The following is a 27,987-nucleotide window of genomic DNA, read 5'->3' as shown; positions in this document are numbered from 1 at the left end:
GAAATTCTCATATAATCACAAGACTCCAGGAGCTGGGGCTCTAGAAGAAACACCATGTACTACCATACTGTTGGCAACACTGCTCATGCAGTACCACCTTCAATAAGGAAAGGCTTAAGACAAAACAAAGTGTTCGGCTTCCATAAACATGCAGGAAAAGTGTGTGTAGGGGGTGGAGATTCATAGAAACAACTACTGACAGCTCCACAACTGGTGCTAGCTGGCCTCAGTATGGGCAGTATCAGCAGGAGGAGCAAGTGGGAGGTCCCAGGAGCCTGTACTCCCCTGACTCTTAGAGGGGTCCTCCTAGGTCACAGGCAGGCACTGCTGCTGACCTGTTCAGTGAGCAAACTTCAGCCCTGAGGTCTGGAAATTCAGTTCCTCTCATCACATACTCTCTCGTCATTACATTTTTAAAGAGTAAATGGATACACAGAGCTTGGACCCAGAGCAGAGCCCACTGTCAGGGCTCTGAGCTGTGACAGCTGCCTACGCAGCTCCAACGGCAGCAGGGACCTACATCACCTACAGATTTAGCAGGAGATTCATAGATTCCAAGACCGGACAGGACCATGGTGAACAGCTAATCTGACCTCCTGTATCACTCAGGCCACAGAACTTCCCCAAAGTAATTCCTAGAGCAGATCTCTCAGAAGGACATCTAATCGGATTTAAAAATGGTCAGCGATAGAGAATCCACCATGACCCTCAGTAAATTGTTAAAAATTTATACCTTCTTTCCACACTGAATTTGTCTAACTTCAGCTTCCAGCCATTGGATCATGTTACACCTTTCTCTTCTAGACTGAAAGAGCCCATTAGTAAATATCTGTTCCTCATATAGGTACTGTGGCAAAGTACCTTGTTCACCTCAGCAGGCTCAGTTCTTTTTAGCCTTGGAGACACAGGGTTTGGGCAAGGCAGTCCTTCTAGGTGGCACAAGGTCAAGCTATACCTTTCCTCAGTCAGTCCCTTGTGCCTGTTTTCATTTTCCTTTCCCTTCTAGAGAGAGGATGCAGCCTCCCTTCCTGGAAAGGTTCAGTGTCTGGCTGCACCCAGCCTACTGGCAGCTTTCCCTCTTCCCCACCCCCCTTTCCTAACAGGGGAGGGTTTAAAAAGGTTTCAAGCAGTTGGAGTCAGCTGAACCGAATTGGTTCTCTAGCTACCCTTTTACAGTTGAACCTTATTAACCTGTGGTTACCTCTCCTCAGTGGATAGGGAGGGGCCTTTTAACCTTCTGGGACTGATTACTCCCCTCCCCATAGCTGTTTGTCCTGGGTTTACTACAGTACTTACAGGCTAATCAAATCACCCCTTAACCTTCTCTCTGTTAAACTAAATAGATTATTCCTTATAGTGATACACTCAAGGAGCTCAGCGTCTAATCCTTTAATTAATTTAATCATACTCCTAGCTCTTCTCTGAACCCTCTCCAGTTTTCCCCAACATCCTTCTTCAGCTGTGGACATAGGATTCCAGCAACAGTTGCACGAGTACCAAATACAGAGATAAAATACCCTCTACTCCTACTCAAGATTCCCCTGTTTATGCACTGAAAAATTAAATTAGCACTTTTGGCCACAGTGTCACACTCGGAGCTCACGTTCAGCTGATTCTGCAAACAGTTTTGGGCTCATGGTGGATAGTCTCTGCTTCCCAGGACAGAATCCTCTACCCTACAAGTATGACCTACATTTTTTGTTCCTAGATGTATACACTTACATTGAGCCATATTAAAACATATACTGTTTTCTTGTGCCCAGCTTACCAAGCGATCCATCACAACGCTGCTACGTCCCTTTCCATTCTCTTGCTTCCTGCTAAGGGCAGTTTGCAGGAAATCCAGGACTTTGAATTCCACAAGCACAAGGAAGAGCTCATGGGGCTACTCCCACTGCTACAGGGTAAAGCAGCCAATCCTGCATGAAGACAGTCACTGGTGGGTGTTTAGTGGCCTTATTATGAATTCATGAGAGTGTTGTCTCAGTCCTGGTCCCAGAAAATGCTTTCCAAATTCATGTAGATTAAATTCAAAGAACTTCCCAAGCACCAGTGCAGCATTTCACGTAGCAGCAAAATAAACAGAGTGCCAACCATACAGCATCCTCCACAAACTAGTGATGCATACACTGAAATATACAGCTGAGTTCAACCCTTGTGTAACGCCACTGATGACAGTGGGTGGCGCCAGGGATAAACTAGGCCCATATTGTGCAAACTCCAGAGCCAGAGGTATACTGCTGAATAAAAGGCAAAGCACCGGAGACTGGGCCTCAGACAAGATGTGTCGCTAGCAGTGTGGCCTTGGTGACCCATTTAATCTTCTGCAGAGGAAGAAGAACCACAGTAGCCACTGGGTAAATGTTGGAGACTTTTTGTTAGAGGCTTCCAGTTTTAGGTCATTTCCCCAGCAACTCCTTGAATCTCTGAAAGTGCTGCACTATCCCTTATCATTTGGCCACAGCAAAACTTGTCTAATTCAAGCTGCTTCATATATCGATGTACCCATTTTCTGAGTGCTCCTGAAATTTTGCAGAGTGTAAGTAGTATCTGTTTGCTTTTCAACCTTCCTACATCTGCATGTTGTTTGCAGCAGCAAATGAGAAGCACATAAATTGAGCAGATTCTAGAAGGAAGTATGAAAGGACGGCAATTCAATAGCCTTTTTACATTAAAGAGGGACTTCTGTACTAGGGAAACCTCTGGACAAAGCGGACTTGGAAAAAAAAAAAAAAAAAAACCTCTTCCCCTTTCCTGTGGCTCTTGGAGTGGTTTTTCTTTCCTCGCCCCTTTTGGCAGCAATCCTGGAGGCTAGCACTCACTCTGGAAGGACCTCTTCCCCACCAGCTCATCATCTCCTCCTTACTTCTGCAGGGAAGCAATAGTGACATCTTTGACTTTACAACAGTCCACGTTGACAATAGATCTATGGCACAAATATGGCTTCACTGCAGTCTGGCTAAGGAGAATCTGGGTTGCAAGGGCAGCTTGTGGGGAAGAGAGAGCTCTTATTTGAACAAGGTGGCATGTCTATTTTTTAAAGCGTATCCCTGTATGAAAGTCTCTCTTTAATAGTAAGAAATAGCTGAACAGACCTTTCCCCACCCCCACCCCTTCAGTGGTGAAGATGGATAGTCCTTGCATCTACCAGAATTGTGCGCGATAAACACCAGCCTGACTGTTTGCACTTCAAGCAAGTAGTAGAGACTCAAGCATGCAGAATCTCATGCGTGCACCTTATATAAGTGCCATGCTCTCTTCAGCTAGTACCAAAGCACTAAAGGTTAGTCATGCGATGTCACAGGTCCAGGAAAGGATTTGGTCAGAGAAGTTTAATAGAATAGAGGTTTACCTTCTAAAGCTGGAGGGAGATAATCGGTTGCCTGATAAGCTAAGCAGAAACAGCAAACAAAACCATTAGACCAAAAAGCATGAAAAGAAGCAGAAATTAAACCATTATGTTGACAGATTAATGATAAGTCATCTTGCACAGGTCAGAGTCTCTATTAAAAGGCCACAGCTGCCTTAGCCTGCCTGCCAGGATAAGCGAGCTACATTGTAAACTGTAACCAAAACTGAAATGAAATGGTCATTAACAGCAGAAATGTAAGAACATTTTATGTGGGTCTGAAAGGCTAGATTTCCAAAAAACAGCACCTGAGTGGTCCAAGCACTCTCTACAGCGGTGTATGCGCAAGGCAGGAAACTACACTTAGTCTAGAGGGTATCCTGATAAGATGGCACTTGAGACCATGAACCAAATTACTTGTCCTGAGGAGCAGGCCTGGGGCCTGGCCACCTACTGATGGGCAACAAGTGTGTTTGCCACAAACTGCACTTCCAAGCTCAGAGGTGGGATCTGCATGTTGAAGGAATTCCAGGAGGCAGAAAAGCTCCCTGTTCGTAATGCTCTGAACCATGTCACTGCGAGAGCTTACTGTAAGCACGTTTCACAAAAACTTCCATGGTCTCCATTCCCTTTGTGGTAACTTGTTACAAGGCTAACTGTTTTATAAAACACACTCCAATGCTAACACCTATATCTGATGGGCGCAGGTGAGTTACTTACCAAGAGCAGAGCCTGTTCTCCAAACACTTTGCCTCCAGGGAGTCACACATCTGTCCACAGAACCATTTTAGAGCACTATTTGGCAGCTATGGGGCATGTGCCATTCCCTGGAGCCTAACACGCCACACAGACTAAAGGCATGAATGCGTGACCTGTCCAACCTTCCTTCAGCTCCATATTTGTGACAGAGATGCCTAAGGAGTTGGGGGGGGGGGCCGCAGCGGCAGTGCAGCTCTGAGGCCGCAACACATTTGGAGAGCAAGAGCTACTGTCGGTAAGTGAGCCTTTCTTCCCCTCCATTGCTTCCACAGAGCTTGGCCAAAGGTGCCTGGCCACTGGGACTTCCCTTAGCAGGCAAGCAGAGGAAACCCGTGTGCTGAACAGTGACTGAAACCCTGCCCCCTCAAAACCAACATCTGCTGTTGCCGAAATATCCAGAGAACAGTGATTTGCAAAGGTGTGAATGGAACTCCAGGTAGCAGTCCTATGGATTGCAGTTTTCGGAATGCTGCAAAAACACGCTACCCCTTTAGCCAAGTGATCCCAGAGACATTCAGATACAGGACGCCTACTAGCTCATAGCATAACTAAGCACAGTCTCTTATCCACAGAAATAGACTTTAAACTGAGATGGCGTGCAGAGTTCTCTCCAAAGACCACATGCAGTCTGTTCCATCACTACCATCCAGAGCATGTAGCCTCCCTTCCCCTGTGTGGCTTTAGAGCAGAGACAGTCTCCATCACAGCCTGGTCGACAAAAAACGGATGCAGTTTTGTCATAAGTCAAAGGGTAAGCGTAGCCACTCTGCTGTGTGTGGAACACAGCATAAATTGGTTGGCTCCAAGCGTGTGCAACTCAGACCCTCCTGACCGAGTAATGGCTCTAAAAATGAAAACTTCAGTGAGAAATGGCAGAGATTGCAAGATCCGGGAGGCTCAAGAGGGCTGCTTTGGGTTTGTTCAATGGCAAGTTACAGTCCCAGAAGGAGAGTTTGAGACACCCTTTAAAAATGAAAAGGAGTACTTGTGGCACCTTAGAGACTAACAAATTTATTCACTGAATGCATCCGATGAAGTGAGCTGTAGCTCACGAAAGCTTATGCTCAAATAAATTAGTCTCTAACGTGCCACAAGTCCTCCTTTTCTTTTTGCGACTACAGACTAACATGGCTGCTACTCTGAAACCTTTAAAAATGGTTTTATTAGGGGGATGGCTGAACACTGTGGACCCTTTTGCAGGTACATGGTAGATAGAACATACTTGGGAACACAAGCATTCAAGTCAAGGTCCCTAGCTTGAGCAAACCCATTTTCAAAACCCTTTTGGGAAAAGCCTGAGGCAATACAAAAAAGAAAAATAATCCAGCGCAGCAGCCCAAGTCCAACTAAAGTGTAGTATAGACACAACTGTGACACTGCACCCCATATTCTTCAGGGAGATATTAGGATTATGATTATGGCATAACTATGATGTATTTTATACATCGGCCATTGAGATCATTGTAAAGGGTATGATTTACTGAATATGATTATCCTATTTGTATGCATACATCATTTTTGTATCTGAAGTTAGGAATATTGACTGTGTATCTGTATTACAAATATGTTTACACCTGGGAATGCCCACTAGGCAGAATACACTCAGTCTAGACCAGTGCTTCTCAAGCTATCAGATGTGAGGGACCAGCAATTTTTTTTTCCAGTGTGCGCACAGACTGGCAGCCGATGGCTCGCAGACCGGCACCAGTCTGCGGACCACCACTTTGAGTATCACTGGCTATATATAGATGGCTGACTGACAAGGGCCATTAGAGAAAACAACAGGCCTTAGAAGAGGCTAATCTCCCACCAGGAGGCCTTCCTGAGGACGCTGTAAACAGCTTCTGAGTCATGGCTGCCATGACACTACAGGAGCATGTGACCAGATCACCTGGTACTGGACTCCATCTTGGAATACCAGTGTTTTTCCACTGAAAGGCGTTGGAATCAAACTTGGAGACAAACGGTTCCCGCCACATGCAAAAGCTATTTAAGGCAGGGGAGTGACATAATTGTGGTTCTTCACTGAATCCCTGACAAAGGAGACTCTTGGAAACACCTGGAGGAACAAGGACTGAATGGGTGGAAGTGCTGGACCCAGGCTAGAGGAATTTCAAGTCTGTAATGTGGCAGTTTCCACGGTACACATCTGATGAAGTGAGCTGTGGCTCACGAAAGCTCATGCTCAAATAAATTGGTTAGTCTCTAAGGTGCCACAAGTACTCCTTTTCTTTTTAAGTCTGTAAAAGGAATTTATACCTGGGATTTGAAGCTGCAAGCAAGTGCAGCTTGCCCCTTAAGAATCTCTGCAACCGGCTTAAATAATCATTTAGGGGTGAGAATTTGCTGCTCATATCCAATCTCTTTAGCATATTAAGCTTAGATTGCGTTTTTGTTTATTTGCTATTGCTATCCCTTATAATCACTTAAAATCCATCTTTTGTAGTTAATAAATTTGTGTTTGGTATATCATGAACCGGTGTGTAGGAGTTATAACTTGGGGCCGAAAGCTGTTGTATATTTCCTCTCCACATTGAGGGAGGGGGCGAATTTCATGAGCTTATCCTGTACAGATCTCTGTGCAGGGCAAAACGGTATAATTTTGGGTTTACACTCCGGGGGCGGGGGGTGCACTTGAGTAGCTGGGCAGGTCCTTAGCAGAAGCTTCCCCATGCAGAGCTGATCTCAGCATCTGTATGTAGCTGTAGCTGGGTCTGTCCTACCTATATGTGTGCTGGAGGGCCTGTCATAGCAGTACAGTGTAAAGGTAGCCCAGGCTGGTGGGTCAGGTGGGCTCAGTGGTACTCCAGTTCCAGGTGGCACCCCGTGTGGACCCATCACAACGTTGTCCACCTGTTCATGAACTATATGTAAAACATGGAGCAAGGGAGAGGCTGGCTCTGTGACCACTCTGACAGAGGAACTGAAGAACAGTTATGTGGTGGGAGCAGGGGAGTTTATTCCCTTTATGACATGCTGGGCTCAAGCAAGTTATGCAATGCACCCCTGACCTGCCAACTGCTGCTGACAGAGATTTGGTGGCCCCGTGGCTAGGCACACTGCTCCTATGGGGACTCTGGAGGCGGTGTCTCACAAAACAGGTATAACCCACCTTAATTTGGGGTTCTCCCAGCTATAGATTTCCCTCTCATCTTTGACAGGGATGGGAGAAGGCTGCCCATATAGAGCCATTTTATGTAATGACATCATCATCCATATAGAAACAAACCAAGATGAGCAGAAGCTTTGTTCTACTTGAAGGGTATCAGAGACACAGGATTCTTTTGCCAGCTATTATCCAGGAGGAATTTAGGGAATTAGGAGACAAATTAGTTTACATGTTAGGAGCAATGAGAGGCTAACTAAGTTTGCTTTACTTTTCTTGTTTCCAAAGGAGATTCAGCAGAACATAGTACAGGAGTGGTCAGCTGCTGTAGTCATGTTGCAAATGGCTACACAAATGGATGGAGACATGTAAATGAGCAAGAAGGCACTAATCCAGAGATTGTTTTTTTTTTGTTTTTTAAAGGCAGAAGGACCATCATCATACAGTCTGATCTCCCGCAAAAGAGAACCTTGCCCAGTGAGTCTTGCATTGAGCCTAATGACTTCTGGCTGAGCTAGAGCAGTGGTTCTCAAGCAAGAGTACATGTAGCCCTGGGGTATGCTGAGGTCTTCTGGGGCATACATCAGCTCATTTAAATATTTGCCTAGTTTTACAACAGGCTGCATAAAAAGCACCAGCGAAGTCCGTACAAACTAAAATTTCATATGACTTGTTTATATTGCTCTATATGCTGAAATGAAAGTACAATATTTACATTGTAATCTATTTTATAATTATATCATAAAAATGAGAAAGGAAGCAATTTTTCAGTGATGTATTTTAATGTCTAAATGTCACAGCCACACTGATTTTGTAAGCAAGTAGTTTTTAAGTGAGGTGAAACTTGGGGTTATGCAAGACAAGCCACACTCCTGAAAGGGGTCCGTAGTCCGGAAAAGTTGAGAGCCACTGAGCTAGCGTACATCTTTCAGACAGATCCCTAATCCTGAGATAGGGACAGAGAATTTGCCAAAGCCCGAAGTAAATTGCTGCAATATCTGCTTTATTTCCAGTCTGAATCCATCTAACTTCATCTTCCAGCCACTGGATCCTATTCTGCCTTTGTCTGCCAGACTAAAGAGCCCTCTACTATCAGGAATCTACTCTCAGTGTAGGTACTTGTTAACTGATCGAGTCAACTCAATCTTGCTTCGGATCAGGACACAACAGCCAAAAGAAGCTTCCCCTTCATTTTAGGAAGATGCTATGATGAGGGAACAGTACAATTGGGAACAAAAATAAGGTTCAAAACCGTCAAGCCTCCCACTGAGCTTCTGAAATTACATGCGAGACCTTACACCCCTCATTGCACAGAAAGAGGCACTCAGTCTAGTGCTAGCAAAGTAACACAAGACAGCCTCTGAAAACTGCACCTGGCAAGCCTGCCAGTGTTTCCATTTGCGGAGGCAGAGCCCCTAATCAACATGAGAAAAAATGGGAACAAACCCCTTAAACTTATAGGTCACTTGCTTTTGCAAATGGCTGCACAGAGACTTTTTACAATGTGGCAAACCAAGAGGTGACATTCCCTTGCACAGGACACTCTCACTACCTAGGGTTAAAAGGTCACTCAACTTGAAAATAAGTTTGTGACTGGAAATTCATCAGCAATGAAAGCAGGTGGGGGGAAATGTTTTCTGTTGTTTGCTTTGAGCATTTTACAGCACTCTGTGTAGAGTCCAGTTCCCTGGTTTTGCTGATGTCATTGGCACTAATCTCATGGATTAGCATGACAGCTTCACACATAGGATTGCCAATTTTGTAATGTTTTAAAACTGGACACACTAGCAAGAGTGCTGGAACCTCCCCCGGCCGCCCCTTCCCCTAAGGCCCCACCCCTGTTCGCTCCTCTACTCCCTCCTCTGGTTCTCACTGCTTTTCTTCTACTCTGCCCCCTGCCTCTCCCACCCTGGGTCAGAAGGGACTTGCCTGTGGAGCAGGGACTGGGAGCTGCAGCCACCAGATGCAGATAGGAGGTGGCCCAGCTGAGTAGGGGCTGGCACGGGTGATGACCCGGTGCCTCCCTGCCTCCCCTGTCCGCAGTAACTGGACTTTGGGTGTCCAGTCAGTAGATCTGACCAGACACTGTCAGGTCCCCTTTTCAACCAGACTTTCTGGATGAAAACCAGACACCTGGCCACCCTATCCCCACAGGGCAGAACACGACAGATTTCCAGACCATGCTCCGACGTGCGTCAGCTCACGTACATGCCAGAGGGAGCAACATCCATCAACTCAGACCTTTCTACATATGCTCAGGCCCCTGACCCCTCCAGACCCCCTCCTGGTCCGTGTGGCCAGACGAAGCACAGCTCCCCTGGACCAGAGCAGGTGAGCCCAACCCAGCTACTTAAAGAGGGCTAGTAGCAGGCCTGAGACAGGCTGAGCCCTGGGGAGGGAAGCTAGCTGTGGTGGGTCCCTGTGGCTGCTGCTCCAGGAAGGGAGTGGAGAAGGATGAATTCAATCTGGAACAGGTACAGAGAAGGGCTACTAGGATGATCCGAGGAATAGAAAACCGGTCTTATGAAAGGAGACTCAAAGAGCTTGGCTTGTTTAGCCTAACCAAAAGAAGGCTGAGGGAGAGATACGATTGCTCTCAAATATATCAGAGGGATAAATACCAGGGAGGGAGAGGAATTATTTAAGCTCAGTACCAATGTAGACACAAGAACAAATGGATATAAACTGGCCATCGGGAAGTTTAGACTTAAAATTAGACAAAGGTTTCTAACCATCAAGGGAGCGAAGTTCTGGAACAGCCTTCTAAGGGGAGCAGTGGGGACAAAAGACATATCTGGCTTCAATGCTAAACTTGATAAGTTTATGGAGGGGATGGTATGATAGTTGCCAAAGTTAGGCTATCCTAATTGATCTTTGACTATTAGCGGTAAATATGCCCAATGGGCTGTGATGGGATGGGATCTGAGTTACTACAGAGAATTCTTTCCTGGGTGTCTGGCTGGTGAGTCTTGCCCACAGTGTTTTCCTCAGGAATTGAATTGGGGGGGGGGGTGTCAGGACCAATGAGGGGGAAACCGTGGAGGGTGAAGCTGTATAGCACCATAGTAAAAAACTGAAAAATGTTTCATGACCATTTTATTAGGTTTTAAAATCATCACACAAATTAAAGTTGGCTACTCAAGCCTTCTGTGAAGCACTACATCTACATCCTTCTTGGTTTCTTGTTATAATTTTGCACAACTCTGTTAATGAACTTCTTGAATGCAATGCATTCATCTTTGGTGGCTTCTAGTGTGTCCAGTACTTCCATTCCTTCAATTGATATGCTCATTAGTTCATTCACATGATCAGGCAGAAGGCGACTTCTTTCAAAACACAAAATTCTACTCAATGATGAAAGAGAATGCTCAACTGTAGCTGTTGTGACTGGGAGTAGCAAGAGATGAATTCCTACTTCTTTCAGCCCAGGAAACATAGCATAAAGATCAGGTCGAGCCACTAGTGATGATAAAAAGGAAATTGAAGTCAAATCTTCATTCTTTAGTCATATGATATACCACTCTGTGTTCAAATTCTCTATTCTGTCCTGAGCACATGGCCGCCCCATTGCTGGTAGTCGGTGTTTTATAGGACAGGGATCTGTAAAAGCTACATAGAGGTTGAGTAGAATCTAGAAGTCGCTGTTGTAGGTTTTTTAAGAATCAAGTCTGTGTACTTTTTCAGTTTTCTTAAACACTTCTTGTCCTCTTCACTTAAGGGTGAGATTCTGTGGCCTGCATTGTGCAGGAGGTCAGACTAGATGATCATAATGGTCCCTTCTGCCTTTAATATCTATGAATCGCCTTCATTAGTCAACTTCTGGACTGAAGTCTTTGCTTCTTCCAGTACTTTTTCAATAGATAGCTCTCTGATTGATCCAAATGTAGCTTCTATTGCTGGACAAAGATCTACTACTGTTGTAGCAGATGCCTGGATGGCATTGTTTAATGACCGCAGTGGTTTCAACAGTAGACTTACAAGAGAGAGAATGGCAATAGTCTTCTCTGAACGTAGTAACAAAAGTAATCCACCAGCCTCACTACTTAGATCCATCCCATCTTGGTAGATACTTTCCAAAGCCAGTAATAATGGTTGGAGTAATTTTAAGAAAACACTCAAGGATCACTCGTGAGAAAGCCAGAGGATTTTCCCAGGTTGGACTAATTTGAACTTCAGTCCCAGTGTATCTTCTATATTTTCCAAGATATTCAGTCTTTTTGGACTCTTGCTGAAAAAAGAATATAATGAAGACATTAAATTTATAGCTTTTTAAAATGTCTTTTGAAGAGTCTGCAGCTCGTACTAGCTCTAGTTGGAGTAGATGGCCTCTGCAGTGTGTATAGGAGAGACTAGGGCTACACTTTTCGCTGAGCAAAGCTTGTGCTCCACCATGTCTTCCAGAGAAGTTTCCAGCTCCATCAATTCACAAGCAGCCATCTTTTTGGGGTCCCATTGACATGCATTTAACTCTTCTAAGATGTGGGTTGTCACAGACGCAGCCATTCAGTCTTCTATAACTTGAACATCTAGAAATGCATCTACTGGCCTACCACTGACATCAAGACAACGTACACAATGACTTAATACTTGATGCCCATTTGCATTGGTGCATTCATCAGCCATGTACGCAAATTTTTTGAATGTGGTGGGAGAGTTCTTCACTTTTTCAACTGTCGAGCCTTTCACTGTTGCACCACATGTGTCTAGCCAGTCAGTTGAGTTTCTTGCAGAAAGATAGTGAGCATTTGCTGGTCTTGTTCGGAACCAGTGTTCAACTTCAGGATGAACAAGTGACAATGCACTTAACATTGGCCTCCAGTTTGCAGTGTGCGGTATCTCTTGCTTAAACAGAAAGTACGATGCCACGGCCATGTTTGTTCACATGAACTGTGTTGTGTCTCCAACATTCTTAACAACCTCATGAACACTCACCGGTGTTGTCCTTGGTCAGTGGAGATTCAGAGTTCAGAGGTGCTTTTGCATGAGTTCATCTCCCAGGTAGGGGGCAAGAAGGCACCTTGCTCGTTCCTCCAGCTGTTCACTGTTTGCTCTGGCCACTGTTGTTCGTTGTGCCACCGTTCACTCCATCGCTCTGTTGCCAATGTCCCTGCGCTGCCACCTTCTGCTGCCACCTGCCACTGTGACCTCTGCGAGTTGGTCTCTTCAGGTTCCACCAGCTCTCAGTGATTTTAGCTGAGCTCTCAGTGCGGGAACCTCGCTGCTAGTGCAGACTGGGCCGTCTCTTCCACAGAAACACTGTCCCACAGCAGGTCTAAGCACTTAGACCTGATCATCAGTGATTTCAGCTGTAGTGATCACTTAACAAAACAAAGACTATCTATGGAGCCTAATCAGCTCTGTCTTTAAACAGTGGAGAGGGGCAGGTTTAATAGTACTTGTGACTCAGGCAGACCATCAAGCAAAACACCCCTCTCTCTCTCTCTCTCTCTCTCTCTCTCTCTCTCTCGATGCCCTCAATCAGCACAGGCTAAGTACAGTTCTGCTGCCCTTTACTCGTACAATAAGAACAACAACATTTCATTACACACACACACACACACACACCCCGCATTCAAGTGATTTGTAACCCAACCCCAGCCAAAATCTATCACTTGGGCAACACAGCTCTGTTTGCTGGATACCTAGGTAGATTAGGTGTGAATGTAAATACAATCTGGTCTTGAAGCCTTTCCCCCCCCCAGCCTATCACTAGCTGTCAGGGAGAGCTCATTTAGACTTTGCTTGCAAATCATAATTTGAAATTATTAGGTTGGCCAACATCACTGAAATGAATGCACTGACATGGTCATAAACTGCTGTACAAGGAAGCTGGTCGATGTTCATACTTTTCAAATCTATTATACTTTTTCAGATCCACGTATTTTATCCTATACTGTATATGCTTTTAAAGTGTGTATTAATGTTTCAATTCAAATTTCCAAACAATCACTAAATTGGCAACACTGCATGTAACTAGTTCTCAAAACTGGGGGTGGGGAAATCCCTGCTTGCCCACATGCTCAGGGTTTAGCTGATTGCCATATTTGGGGTCGGGAAGGAATTTTCCTCCAGGGAAGATTGGCAGAGGTCCTGGGCGGGTTTCGCCTTCCTCTGCAGCGTGAGGCACGGGTCACTTCCTAGAGGATTCTCTGCACCTTGAAGCCTTTAAACTATGATTTGAGGACTTCAATAGCTCAGACATAGGTTAGGAGTTTGTTACAGGAGTAGATGGGTGAGATTCTGTGGCCTGTGTTGTGCAGGAGGTCAGACTAGACAATCATAATGGTCCCTTTTGACCTTAAAGTCTATGATTCTAGGATGGAGGCTGCCAGCAGCTGGTATGCCAGAGACCCTTCAGAGGTGTGGTCCTGGGGCGAAGGACACAGGTAAGACTGTTTTCTTTTTGAAAACTTCTGTTAAAGAAACAAATCTCTATGCCGGAGACAGGGTGTGACAGTGTGTACCTCGGAGCCAGGGAGAAGCCCGGTGCTGGTTAACACAACCAATGCACTTTACAGGGGGCTACAGCTTCAGTCTACCTGGAAGCAGAGGCAAATCCAGAAGGCAGCACCTCTCTCATTAAGCGCAGCAGGTAACATTGATGCTCTGGGAATGGCACTGGGTGGAGTCTGAGGTGCTACTGACCATCACTTGGGATTAGGGTACCTGAGGAATGTCTCTCCTCCAGCTGTGATCTAAGGCTTGCTCTCCAGGAAAGGTCCCGCTCAGGAACATTATCTCTGTCAGGTCCACCAGAACCCCGAAGTTAGAAGGACACAGTGTGAAAATCATAGTTTTGGAAACCATGTCTCTCAGCTTTGTTACTAGCCCCACTCAGAACCTTCAGTCACATCTGTGTAGGCCTGTCTGTCTCCAGTGCCACAGCTTGCTTTGCTCGCCAATTCCTCTATAGGATGAGCGGGTTTGTTCACATACCTTGGGACTTGCTGCTCAGATGCCTCACAACACATACTCTGCAAGCCACACATTCTCTCCCAGGGCACCATGTGGGGACAGTAACTGGCCAGCCTATGTTAGAGGAGAGACCATTCATCTCCCCACCACACAGACCCTTCCAAATACCCAAACAGGGAACTCACATCCTACTACTTCTCTTCCCTCTCTCTTCCTCCCCCATTGATCATACAGAGGAGATGTGCTTCAGGCTCCGCATTTCCATGGCTTTCCCCAGAGCAGTTGTCCAGGGCAGGACTGCAGACAGCAGCAGCTGCACAGATGTGGTGTGTCCTCAAGCAGCACAGCCGTGCTCTGGGCTGCCCCCAGATGGAGCTGTTTCTCTGAAATGCGTGTTGCTAGGCAAAGATGCAGAACTAGGAACAGAGTGACAGGGATTTTAAAGGTTTCAGAGGAACAGCCGTGTTAGTCTGTATTCGCAAAAAGAAAAGGAGTACTTGTGGCACCTTAGAGACTAACCAATTTATTTGAGCATGAGCTTTCGTGAGCCACAGCTCACTTCATGACATCTGATGAAGTGAGCTGTGGCTCACGAAAGCTCATGCTCAAATAAATTGGTTAGTCTCTAAGGTGCCACAAGTACTCCTTTTCTTTTTAGGGATTTTAAAGCATTTAGTCACTTTGAACTGGGCTTTCTATGGCCCTTTGACCTTCCAGTCTGGCTTTTTTTCCTGGGTAGTTGGGAAAGAGACTGGAAGATATTATTGGAGAAAGTGGGAAGTTCACAACAGTGGCTTTTTATCACATACAAGAAAGCAACATTACAAATTGTTTTTTCAGGTTGTAAAGTAAATCACTCAGAAATTAGGAAGTGCCACAATTAAGGCTCCCTTAATTTGTGGTATGTGAACAACCACAGCTCACTTTCCTTGTGTGTATGCATTATGGTATAGCCTAATTACACATTTTCTACAGAACCCCTGCCTCACTCAGTGCACAGGATGGACAGGGCTAAGGAAACGAAGCTGCTCAGTTATTTGTTTTGATCTTTGACATGTAATGTGTGGCCACTGCTTTGTTTACTGAACCCTCTACGAACCCTGCACAGAATATGGGAGTGTCATTCATTGGGTCTTGGGCTTTTCTATGTTGTTGCTCATAACTGAAGGATCTAAGCAACTCAAACAACAGATGTAACTTCTCAAAACCCCTGTGAGGAGTGGGGATCTGGGTCTTATGGACAGGACACTGGCACAGGCAGATTCAGGCCAAAATTTGAAAAACTCCCCTAAGGCCTTTTCTCCACACAGATGCACCAATTTAACTAAGTTAAACCAATTTAAGCATTTCCACACAAGGGGAACATCATCAGTTTCTAAACAGATTTAATTCAATTGGTATAGCTTAAGTTTAGACAAGGCCTAAATTGGGTGCCAAAATTACAGAGCTTAACCTGAGACTCCCAGGACCCTATTTTTCCAGAGTACTATATGATTTTACAAAGCCCTCTGCGGACATTAATTAATCCACAACACTGTGGCAGGAGGTGGGTAAGGATGATCTCCAAGTCACTTGCTCAAGGCCACAGAACATGCCATTGGCAGAGGAAAGATTCAAACTCAGGGTCTCCTGAGTTCCCTGGGGCAGATCCTCAGCTGATCCAAGTTATCACAGATCCACTGATTTACATGAGGGTATGAAAACTTACACCAGCTCCTGCTCATTCCTGCAGACCCTGCTGCCTGACTGCCTAGGGTGAGAGCATCTACAGCTCCCATGGATTTCAGTTGCAGTGGAGCGTTCGACCTCTGAAAATCAGGCCCTAGGTTTATTGAGTTGGACACCCAAGAAGTGAGGCAACCCCAGTTATACCAATATTTTCACAGTTGGTCACTAACTGGCTTAACCAGCATCACATTCAAATTCCGTAGCAGAGGCTGAAATGGAATTCAGTTTCTCTGTAGCAGTCATCTGTCATAGCTACAAGACTATCCATTCTCTTCCTGCAATCTGTCTTGTGAACTACATACTTTCCAACTTCTGCAACAAATCAAGAAAGGGTCCTACATATAACAGCCTCCTCTACAGATAACAGCCTCCTTCACTAAATACACCGGATTCATCCCCTAAGCATCATCTGCCCTGTATAAGGCAGGGATTTCTTGCCTTTAAGGGTGGGGGGGCAGTAAAAGAGGGAAGCCTTCTGTTATGTACAACTGTAATACCTGCCAAATTTCAGTTCTCCTGCAAGCCAAGGAGGCTGAGCAATTGACAGCATTCAATTTTTATAAAAAAAGACAACACTGGACAACCTGTGCGTGTGTTGGTTCCACTCCCCAATCACATTTTTTGCGTAAGATTTTTTTAAAGATAGAAGTACCTGGTGCAATTAATTGTAAGTCCTCTGATGGAAAAGAATTCCCCCTCCCTCCCAAAAATATCTGCCTTCACCTCATCCCTGCCATTTAATTGTTTAGTTAAATGTCAGTGTTCTTCCTGGTCAAGCCTACATACTGGAATGGACAGAAGTTGGTGAGGGGCTACCTGAATAGCATGGCTCCACACATACATATGCAGACGAACTTGTTAGTCTCTAAGGTGACACAAGTACTCCTGTTCTTTTTACACTATAGCTGGTTAGTGAGCTGCATGTGCTGCAGTGGACACAGCAAGTCACTAACAAATTTCAATCCTCAGTTCCCGCACAGCAGCTCATTTAAGCAACCTCAGAGGGGGGAAGTGGGGGTGCGCGCACACACCTGCATGCCATTGTCCCACAGGTCAAAAGATCTGAGTCGGGCCCACACAAAGTGAAGCTAGGATTTCATTCTCTCTGGTGACAGAAGGTGGGATCTCCTGGATGATTACTTTAGTGCTAGACATAGTCGGATCTGTTTTACTGCACTCTGACACACGATACCGCTTGGCACATGCGAATGGGTTGGTTTAAGATTTCATTTGAACTTTTCTGCCTGCAAGGTTAACTGTACTGGAAACAGAAACATAGGATCAAAAAAATGTAGAGGTGGAAGGGACCTCTAGAGCCATGAGCCAGACTGAACATTTTCCAATCTCTCTACTGTCCAGTAACTACCCTGAATTTTTTTTTTTAAGAGACACAAGGTGGGTGAGGTAATATCTTTTGCTGGACCAACTTCTGTAGAGAGAGAGAAGCTTTCAAGCCACACAGAGCTCTTCTTCAGCTCTGGGAAAGGTACCACACAGGTCACAGCTAAATACAAGGTGGAACAGATTGTTTAGCATAAGTAGTTAGCACATATTCTAAGGGGCAGTGGTTTTCAAACTGCAGGTCACGACCCAGTACTGGGTTGCAGAATGTAACACACTGAGTCTCGGCAGCTTTGGTCAGCACTGCCGACCAGGCTGTTAAAGGTCCCGTTGGCAGTGCTGCCCGGCTAAGGCAGGGTAGTCCCTACCTGTTGTGACACCATGCTGCACCAAAAGCGGCCCACAGCAGGTTCAGCTCCAAGGCAGGGGGACCACGGAGCTCTGCACACTGCTCCTGCCCCGAACACCAGCTCCACACTCCCAGTGGCCGATTCCCGGCCAATGGGAGCTGGGGGAGGGGACAGTGCCTGCATGCCTCTGCCTAGGAGCCTGACTGGCTACTGGCCACTTCAAGGGCACAGCGCAGTCTGTGGTGCCAGGACAGGCAGGAAGCCTGCCTTAGCAGCCCCGCTGACCAGAAGCTGCCCAAGGAAAGCCTGCACCCCAACCCCCTGCCCCAGCCTTGAGCCCCCCCCAAACCCAGAGCCCTTTTCTGCACCCCAAAACCTTCATCCCCGACCCCACCCCAGAGCCTGCACCCCCACCCAGGAGCCCTGACCCCAATCCCAGCCCAAAGCCCCCTCCCACACCCTGAACCCTGATTCCCAGCCCCACCCTGCAGCCCTCACCCCGAACCCCAACCCTCTGCTCCAGCCCTGAGCCCCTCCCACACCCCAAACTCCTCATCCCAAGCTCCGTTGAGTCACAGGCATCAACAATTTTCTTCAACTGGGTCGCCAGAAAAAGTTTGAAAACCACTGTTCTAAAGGATCATACAAGGTAGGAGTTGCCCATCGACACCTCTGCAGTCTTACCACAAAAGGAGGGAGTTAGTGGGCTACAGATTGTTGTAATAAGCCATAAATCTAGTGTCTATTAAGTCCATGATTTTTAGTGTCTAGCAGAGTTATGAATTTAAACTCCCAAGCTCATCTTTTGAAGTGTTGTATGGGTTTCCTTTGAGGATGAGGACTGATAGGTCAGATACAGAGTGATTGCTTTGTGAAAAGTGTCATCGACAAGCAATAGGGTATTTGTTTCTTATTTTCCTGTGTGAGTTAATCTGAGAGTGTAATGACTGTCTGGTCTCACCCACATAGTGGTTATTGGAGCATTTAGCGCACTGGATGAGGTACACTGTCACATGCTGTGATATGCATATGCAGGATCCATGAGACTCTTGAAAGGTGAATTGTGGGGGGTGTTGATCACTGTAGCACTGGAGAGCTGTCTGAAGGTTTTCCATCTGTTGTTCTGGTGCCGCTTTGAGTGGGTGTGTCCTGGTCTGTGGGGAGCTTGCTTCTGATGATGAACTTGCCACTTGGAGAGGCTGCGGGGTGGTTTGAAGGCCAGAAGTGAGGGCTCAGGAAAGATTTCTTTCAGGATGGGGACCCCATTGAGTATGGCAGTGTTGTTTGATGATACCCCACAGGGGTTCCAGTGTGGGGTGGTAGGGGTGTGAGGTCAGAGGGGTTTTATTTCTGTATTGAAGCAGGTTCTCTCAGGCTATTTAGGCAGCCCGTTCCATGAGGCCCGTTCGTTGTTTGGTGAATGTGGTTTTAAGTGTGCTAAAGTGTATATCCCAGACTTTCTCCTCAGAGCACATTCTGCAGTATCTGAGTGTCTGGCGGTAGATAACTGATTTCTTGGTGTGTTTGTGGTAGTTACTGGATCTATAAAGGTAGGTGTGGTGATCCAGGCATTTCTTGTATATGGTTGGCTGTAGGATTCCATTGTTGAAGCTGATCATGGTGTCCAGGAAGTTGATGCTAGTGCATTCCAGAGAGTTTAATGGACAGGTCGGTGTTGAAGTTGTGGTGGAACTCTGAAGGAGTTTGAGTTGATTTTGTTTGCATTTTGAGTTTAAGACCAAAAAAACAATGAAGCTATCACATACATGTTGTGATCTTAGTCTGCTTTCAAGTATTTCCTGTAATGAAGTATCCCATTTCCTACCAAATATCATGCATCAGCATTTATGTCACAAATGCGCTTACTGCTTCATGCACAGTGGTAATTAGTATGGGGCACTACTTTATCAGCAGAATACAGAGAGCTTTACAAGATTTTTTCAGTAGTATCACTCACCATTTTATGGACTGGAATATGAAGGCACCAATGGGTTAAGTGACTTGGCCAAGGTCACAAAGGGAGTGTCAGAATTAGGGCTCAATGAATAGTAGGAGACATTTTCTGAATTGAAAATAATTTCTGCAAAGAGCTTGTAGTGTTTGGTTTGCATCTGACAATTCAAAGTTAAGGTTACTGCAAAGGCTGGAACGGACTCTTGACAGAACACTGTACTGACACAGGAGCTGCATGTTTCAGAGACCATTCTGCATCCCTCCATCAGATGGGAGAAGCCCAAGTGCAGGACATGTTAGTGGGATTCATTCAGAGTCTGTGGCCATCACTTTATTACTGTTCGAAAGGAAGACTAAAATTCACACACACAAGTTGAACTACAATACCCACCTGCGGAAGTGAAGAAACAGATTGATAGAGCCAGAAGAGTTCCCAGAAGTCACCTACTACAGGACAGGCCTAACAAAGAAAATAACAGAACGCCACTAGCCGTCACCTTCAGCCCCCAGCTAAAACCCCTCCAATGCATTATTAAGGATCTACAACCTATCCTGAAGGATGACCCAACACTCTCACAAATCTTGGGAGACAGGCCAGTCCTTGCCTACAGACAGCCCCCCAACCTGAAGCAAATACTCACCAGCAACCACATACCACACAACAGAACCACTAACCCAGGAACCTATCCTTGCAACAAAGCCCGTTGCCAACTGTGCCCACATATCTATTCAGGGGACACCATCACAGGGCCTAATAACATCAGCCACACTATCAGAGGCTCGTTCACCTGCACATCCACCAATGTGATATATGCCATCATGTGCCAGCAATGCCCCTCTGCCATGTACATTGGTCAAACTGGACAGTCTCTACGTAAAAGAGTAAATGGACACAAATAAGATGTCAAGAATTATAACATTCATAAACCAGTCGGAGAACACTTCAATCTCTCTGATCACGCGATTACAGACATGAAAGTCGCTATTTTACAACAAAAAAACTTCAAATCCAGACTCCAGCGAGAAACTGCTGAATTGGAATTCATTTGCAAATTGAATACAATTAACTTAGGCTTGAATAGAGACTGGGAGTGGCTTAGTCATTATGCAAGGTAGCCTATTTCCCCTTGTTTTTTCCTACCCCCCCTCCCCAGACATTCTTGTTAAACCCTGGATTTGTGCTGGAAATGGCTCACCTTGATTATCATACACAATGTAAGGAGAGTGGTCACTTTGGATAAGCTATTACCAGCAGGAGAGTGAGTTTGTGTGTGGGGGGGGGGGGGTGAGAAAACCTGGATTTGTGTTGGAAATGGCCCAACTTGATTATCATACACATTGTAAGGAGAGTGATCACTTTAGATAAGCTATTACCAGCAGGAGAGCGGGGTAGGAGGAGGTACTTTTTCAGGCTTTGTGTGTATATAAAAAGATCTTCTACACTTTCCACAGTATGCATCCGATGAAGTGACCTGTAGCTCACGAAAGCTTATGCTCAAATAAATTGGTTAGTCTCTAAGTCGCCACAAGTACTCCTTTTCTTAATGCTAGAAGAGAGAGGCACAACCAATTAATAATACCTAGTTCTTATATAAAGCTTTTCATCACTAGATCTCAAAGAGCTTTATAAAGGGGGTCAGTTTCAGTCTCTTCCCACACACACTGATTCTGGACCAGCTCACAGGTGCACAGCACTTGAGCACTCACGATATAGCTAGTTGATATTGGCAGGTCTCTTCGGAAGAGGCCTGAAAATGCAGCCCAGTCATGGACCGGGGCCTCCTTGTGCTGGGTGCTACACAAACCCAGAACAAAAAGAGAGGTCTCTGCCCTAAAAAGCTACTATCTAGAGACGATCTCATGAAGAGTTATTTATGCTTTCGGAGCAACTAATGGTCCCGCTACCTTTCCGAGATTGGGACATTGTCCAGACAACATCAGCACACCGAAATCCCCACATCTCATAATAACAAGGATGTTAAGGCCTTCCTTGAACTGGTTTCTTGGCAAACATTTACTGACAAAGCAAACTCTTTAAGGAGCTTACAAAAGCCAAACCATCCAAGAAGGAACTTCTATAAAATAAGGAAGCGGAGCATGCTTTTTAGGAACTAAATGGATGCCCATGTTCTCAGCCTGTTGTATTACAGCCAGATCTTTCACCTTCACTTTATAGTATATGCTGATGCACGACATGTAGGTCCGGGAGCAATTGCTGGTCAGAAAAGCAGAGAACTTAGAAATTCATTCCATATGCTGGGTGATAGTAGCATCTCTCTGAGCTGGTCTACAATGGAAAAGAAAGGTTTCAGAGTAGCAGCTGTGTTAGTCTGTATTCGCAAAAAGAAAAGGAGTACTTGTGGCACCTTAGAGACTAACAAATTTATTTGAGAATAAGCTTTCGTGAGCTACAGCTCACTTCATCAGATGCAAGAAAGTTATCCAAGACAAGGCTAAGAGAGGTGGCATAAATATAAAGGGAAGGGTAACAACGTTTCTGTATACAGAACTATAAAATCCCTCCTGGCTAGAGGCAAAACCCTTTCACCTGTAAAGGGTTAAGAAGCTAAGATAACCTCGCTGGCACCTGACCAAAATGACCACTGAGGAGACAAGATACTTTCAAAGCTTGAGGGGGCTGGGGGGGAGAGGAAAAAGAAAGGGTCTGTCTGTCTGTCTGTGTGATGCTTTTGCTGGGAACAGATCAGGAATGCAGCTCAGAACTCCTGTAAAAAGTTAGTAAGTAATCTAGCTAGAAATGCGTTAGATTTCTTTTGTTTAATGGCTGGTAAAATAGCTGTGCTGAATGGAATGTATATTCCTGTTCTTTTGTCTTTTTGTAACTTAAGGTTTTGCCTAGAAGGATTTTGAATCTGATTACCCTGTAAGGTATTTACCATCCGGATTTTTACAGAGGTGTTTCTTTTACTTTTTCGTTAATTAAAAGTCTTCTTTTAAGAACCTGATTACTTTTTCATTGTTCTTAAGATCCAAGGGCTTGGGTCTGTGTTCACCTGTACAAATTGGTGAGGATTTTTATCAAGCTTCCCTAGGAAAGGGAGTGTAGGGCTTGGGGGGAAGATGTCTCCAAGTGGGCTCTTTCCCTGATCTTTGTTTAACACACTTGGTGGTGGCAGCATAGGGTTCAAGGACAAGGCAAAGTTTGTACCTTGAGGAAGTTTTTAACCTAAGCTGGTAAGAATAAGCTTAGGGGGTCTTTCATGCAGGTCCCGCAATCTGTACCCTGAGTTCAGAGTGGGGAAGAAACCTTGACAAGGGGCTAGATCCATAAAGGGACAATGCCAAGTGCCAACTCCTATGCACCCTGCCACCTACTGATATTGTCAGCCCTGAGTTAGGCACCCAAATTCCTCACACAAAGAACTGGGAGAGTTTGTTTATTTCTATGCTGCCACCAGTGGTGGCAGCATGTAGAGTATGCATAGCTACCTGCTGCAGTGAAAAGTGGGCTGCATCCACACTGCAGTGTGTAGCTACAAGCAGCAGTGAAAGGCTCTCACAGGAGGGAGCTGCTGGAGCCTTTCCCCACTGCCAGAGTCCTTCCCTATGGTGGGGAAAGGCTCTGGCAGTGGGACACTATACTTATAAAAATCGCAGTGTAGGCAGGAGAAGCACTGCTTGGCCACGTGCAGAGCAGTGTAGGGTATGTACCCTAAGGGTTCAGATGTGTCTTTAATCTCCTCGCCTAAGCAGTGCCTCACCATCTACATTGCTATATACACCCATGGTAGTTGGTGTGCCATCTATGTACTCTACATGCCACTGTAAGGCGTCCTCAGTGTGGATGTATCCTTGGGCACCTTTCAGGAGCCAGCACACTGAGTGGGAATCTGTCTAAGCCAGCCAGGAGTGACATGCAGAGAAAAGCGTTGGGACTTCAATCCCAGGTGCTTACGTGCCTGCCTCGCAGGCTGGAGGGAGACCCCTAACTCTGTCCAGGATTCTTAGCCATGAACCCTCTCCTGCAGTAAGAAATCTCAGCCAGATCAGTCATTTCTCACAACCAGAAAGGGGAACCCCACCCCGTTACAACCGATAGCCCAATGCTAGGGCACTCAGCTGGGATGTGGGAAACCCATATTCAAATCCCTGCTCTGGCTGATTTGGAGCAGGACTGAAACTTGACTGTACCACGTCCCAGGTGAGTGCCCTGACCAGCGGGCTACAGATTCAAACTCTTTCTTGCTCTTGCGTAATGAATATTTATAGAGTCGAAGAGCTTCAACAAGAGAAACAGAGCACCACCCCAAAATATCCAATAGCCTGGTAATCAGGGTGCTCACCTGGGAGATAGGAGACCTGGGTCCAAGTCAGCCAGAGCAGGGATTTGAATCTGGATCCCACTACCCAAGTGAGTGCTCTAACCATTGAGCTACTGGATATTCTGGGGACACACCCATCCACCCAAATATTCCCAATCTCTGAGGCCTGGTCCAGGTCTAGCCCTTCTTAATACTGCAAATCACTTGGCTTTGGCAATGAGTAAGTTAACTCCCAAATAAATATATTTTACCAGTTTAAAATGTGCTCCCTTTAAGTTTCCTGTGACACTCCCTTGTTCGTGTATTGTAAGAAAGGTCAGAGACTACCCAGGTTATGTATTTGCTTATTCATTTCCTCTAAAGTAAGCAGTCCTTCCCAGTCTCTACTCATGTAGAAGTCTGCATGCATCTAATCATTTTCACCATCTTACGCCCCTTCTAATTCTCTGGAGCGAGGGTGCGGAGAACTGCATGCAGCGTTCCAGGTGAAGGGACACCCCTGATTTATATATAATGGCATTGTACTGTCAGTGTTATCTATTCCTTTCTTTAAAGCATAACATCTAGTTTGCTTTTTTAACTACCACAGTGAAGTTACCCGCAGTTTTCCTTAACATGGCCACAGTGATGCCCAGGGAGTTTGCCTGAGTGCCTACAGTTAATTAAGAACCCAGAAGCGTTGATCAGTAATTCAGATATGCATTACCTAGCATGTGTCAATATTGCATTCTGTCTGCTATTTTGCTCTTCACTCACCTAACTTTTTAGGTCCTTCTGAAGTTCCTTAGTCTTATCTAGATTGGACTAACTAAATAGCGGTCATCTACAAGCGATACAACATCATGGCTCACTCCCTTTTCAATCTTGTTAGGGCACAGTCTTTAATTACATGATTGCAAACTATTTACTCCCCACAGTACCTTGCTTTATTCAGTCTCTGACCCTGCACTACAGAAGACAAGGGAATTTTGCCATCAACTTCAATGGGAGCCAGGTCAAGCCCTCAGTGCACAGGATGGACAGTGCTTAGGGAATGAATCAGGGCTGTACAGTGAGGGAGACTGTTGGCTGTAGGATCCCTGCCTCATTTGTTGCAGAAATAAGGTGTGTTGGGAAGGAGGCAGGTGATTTCAGGGAGAAAGGATGGTTGTGTGGTTAGGGCAGTTGCATGCCATCAGCAGCATTGGATTCTCTCTTTGCCACAGAGTTCCTGTGTGATGCTGGACAATCCATTTAAACCAAAGTTTTCCTAAGTGGTCACTAATTGTGTGTGCCTCATTTTCTTAGGTGCCCAACTTGAGGCCTAACTTGCAGAAATGAGAAGCACTCGCAGCTGCAAAAGTCGACTGACTGGAGCTGTGCTTTGAACATACGAAGTTCTCTGGGAAAAAAAACCAGGCCCTAGGCACCTCATGTTGGGCACCCAAAATAAAACAAACAAACCACCCCCACCAAATCAATGAATGATTTATACATCATTTCTATTTCCAGCTCCCAGCTATAGACGGAGGATAATACCACCCCCTCACCAGAGTGGTGGTAAGAATAAATTCATTAATGTTCATAATGTATTCAGATACTGTGGAGACAGCCACCATAAAAATGAAGAAATTAATTCTGTATTCAGGTCTGGTTTTGGAGGGTGTGCAATATATCTAGCCTGAGATCATACTGAATGACGGGAATAATAAATACTGAACAGCTAGCCACTCTGTGAGCACCATCTGTCCTGTGCACTGGGTGAGGCAGCAGTCTTGTGGAAATAACAGCATGTGATCATGTAATTAGAGAGTGCATCATAACACAAACTGTGCAGAGTAGGGTGCCCAGGCAACCCTAATTCTGACACTTCCCAACTTTTGAGCTCCTGACTGTCCAATCTTCATGCTCTTTTGATTTTTCTGTATATAATTGGTAGATATTTACTGCCGCCAACCCCAGAATCCTTGGGGCACCGTTAGCCTTTTGCCATGCTGAAAACTGACCACTGACCGTGTCTCTTCACTAGAAAATAGATGTGTTCTTAACTCACGTTAAAATCCCAGTGAAAGCAAGCAAGTCTGTAGTCTTCACATGAATTAAAGTTTACCTTGATGTGCTACTGTGTGAAAACTACCAACAGCCTTGTCTTCACTAAGAATTACCTCAAGTTAGCTATCTTGAGTTAGCTAGCACAGTGACACATCTTTTTTCCTAGTGAAGAAAAGGCTTTATTCCTACTGCTTTAGCCCGTTTCTAATCCAGGACAGTAGTTTACATCTCTCTCCTCATGACTACCTAGGCTATGTCAACACCCCTTTTTAGCAGTAAAATTATAGTGAGATGATCACACACACACTCCCTGTGAAATCTTAGTGGAGGCAAGGCACAGGTAGTTAACTGAAGTCAATACTGTCTCCCCCTCCACCAACAGTTGACTTTACCTACCTATACTGCAGTAAACCAAGGGCATGTCTTCACTAGCAATGTGAAAGCGCTGAGTAGCGGCATAGCACTGGGAGAGAGTTCTCCCAGCGCTATAAAAAAAACAACCCACCTCCACGAGGGGAATAGCTACCAGCGCTGGTGCACTGTCTACACTGGCACTTTACAGCACTGAAACTTGCAGCACTTGGGGGGGGGGGGGGGTACCTGAGCGAGAAAGTTGCAGCGCTGTAAAGTACCAGTGTAGATAAGCCCAAATAGAGGACCTTGTCTCCATGAGGGGTTTTACAGCAAGATAACCATCTGAAGTCAGCTCAACCTGTAAAACCACAGGTGTTTTGACAATGAAGACCTATCCCTAGTCTTCTTACTAGCAATTGTGAAGAACTGTCCAAGACTTTTTCACAGTCCAAATACATTAGAGCAATCAGCTCTCCTTTATCCAGTAAAGTTGAAAGAATTCTAGTAGATTGCAAAGGCATGACTTTCCTTTATTTTAGTTATCACACCAAGGAAGCCTCACAGATCTGTAATTCTCCGGTCTCCCCTAATTCATTTTCTTCCCACATTATAGAATAAAAATATTATACCTATTTCTCTGGTATAGTAACTGTTTTAAATGAGACTGCAAATATTTGGTAGCTGCTCAGCCACTTCATTCTTAAATTCATTCAGAACTCTGGCATGTATTATCTGGTTTTGATGACTTGTTATTCTCTATTTATGACTTTGTTCCAATACCTCCTTTTGACACTTCATTCTCTTAGTACCTCTTTATTACCCAAAAAGTATAGGTTTGAGGTAGGTACTTCTAGCATCCTGTGAGGCAAAGACTGATGCAACTTGTCCTCTCTGCACTGTTCTTATCCCACTTAAGTGCTTCTTCACTCCCTGTGATCTGTCTTAAAATTCTCACAAGATTCTTGCTTCAAATGCATGAGTTTGTTTTATGTATAAACAATTGCTCTTCAAATTCCCTCAGCACCTAATTTTCAACTTGTATTTTTACTCCTGTAAAATGTAGCAAACAATTACTTTCTTTCCAGTGAATTAAGACAATTGTTTGCCAACTTCTACTGGCCCCTTCATAACATTCATAGGTTGCAAAGATGAGATTTAATGCATAATTTGGCCTGCAGGGTATTGATTAGAGTCTGGACACATGAGAAGCAGAGAACCCAGTGTCAGTCTCAGAGCCCAGGCTGAGTTTGTAAGGATTGCAGATGTTTTTACCTGTAAGCAGAGCAATTCTGACAGTCATTGAGAGACAAATGACCAGAACATCATGACACTTTTCACTCTTCTGACAAGAGCATTTAAGGAGCAATTACTGGACACAATCAGATTTCCAACCCACTAACCCAGTGTCTAAGCTGCCATTTTTTGGCAAGACTCTACTAAAGAGCCAACTCCAGTAGTAGCTGCCTTTCACCCATGTACTGGAGCCCTCTCCCATGGGCTGTAGAGCGGGACACAGCTCTTTGATCACACTGATCTCCTCAGCCATGGGCAGCAGGCACATCTCTGTGCTCATTACTGGACATATGTACAACATTTGATACTGTGAATCACAGGTTACTACTATGCAACTTTAGGGACTTTGTGGCATACATGTATCACTCCACCATATAGTGGGCCCAAGCTACCAAAGGAATCTCCTCCTCTCCATCACAGAAGCCTTGCAAGAAAACTGCACCCCTCAGGTACAATGGAGCTGTCATAACAAGACTAGGGTGACTAGAGAGCAAGTGTGAAAAAACAGGACATGGAGTGGTGGGT

The 27,987-nt window shown here is 45.3% G+C and overlaps 1 protein-coding gene across 2 annotated transcripts in view; it reads right to left on the bottom strand.

Moving 5' to 3' along the window:
* The window catches only part of ALPK3 (alpha kinase 3), an 89,362-nt gene that overhangs the window by 59,435 nt on the left and 1,940 nt on the right, over positions 1–27,987 (bottom strand). The window contains exon 2 of one of the 2 annotated variants that reach the window (XM_048867546.2): positions 3,353–3,391. The exons of the other annotated variant lie outside the window; for it this stretch is intronic. Coding sequence (XP_048723503.2) covers positions 3,353–3,391 — 39 coding nt within the window. The remainder of the gene's footprint in view (positions 1–3,352; positions 3,392–27,987) is intronic. 2 annotated transcript variants of the gene reach the window in all.

The sequence above is a fragment of the Caretta caretta genome, chromosome 10 (genome assembly GCF_965140235.1).
Source record: "Caretta caretta isolate rCarCar2 chromosome 10, rCarCar1.hap1, whole genome shotgun sequence".
Taxonomy (NCBI): Eukaryota; Metazoa; Chordata; order Testudines; family Cheloniidae; genus Caretta; species Caretta caretta.
Note: the sequence above shows the minus strand (reverse complement) of the source record. Positions and strands in the feature narration are given on the sequence as shown.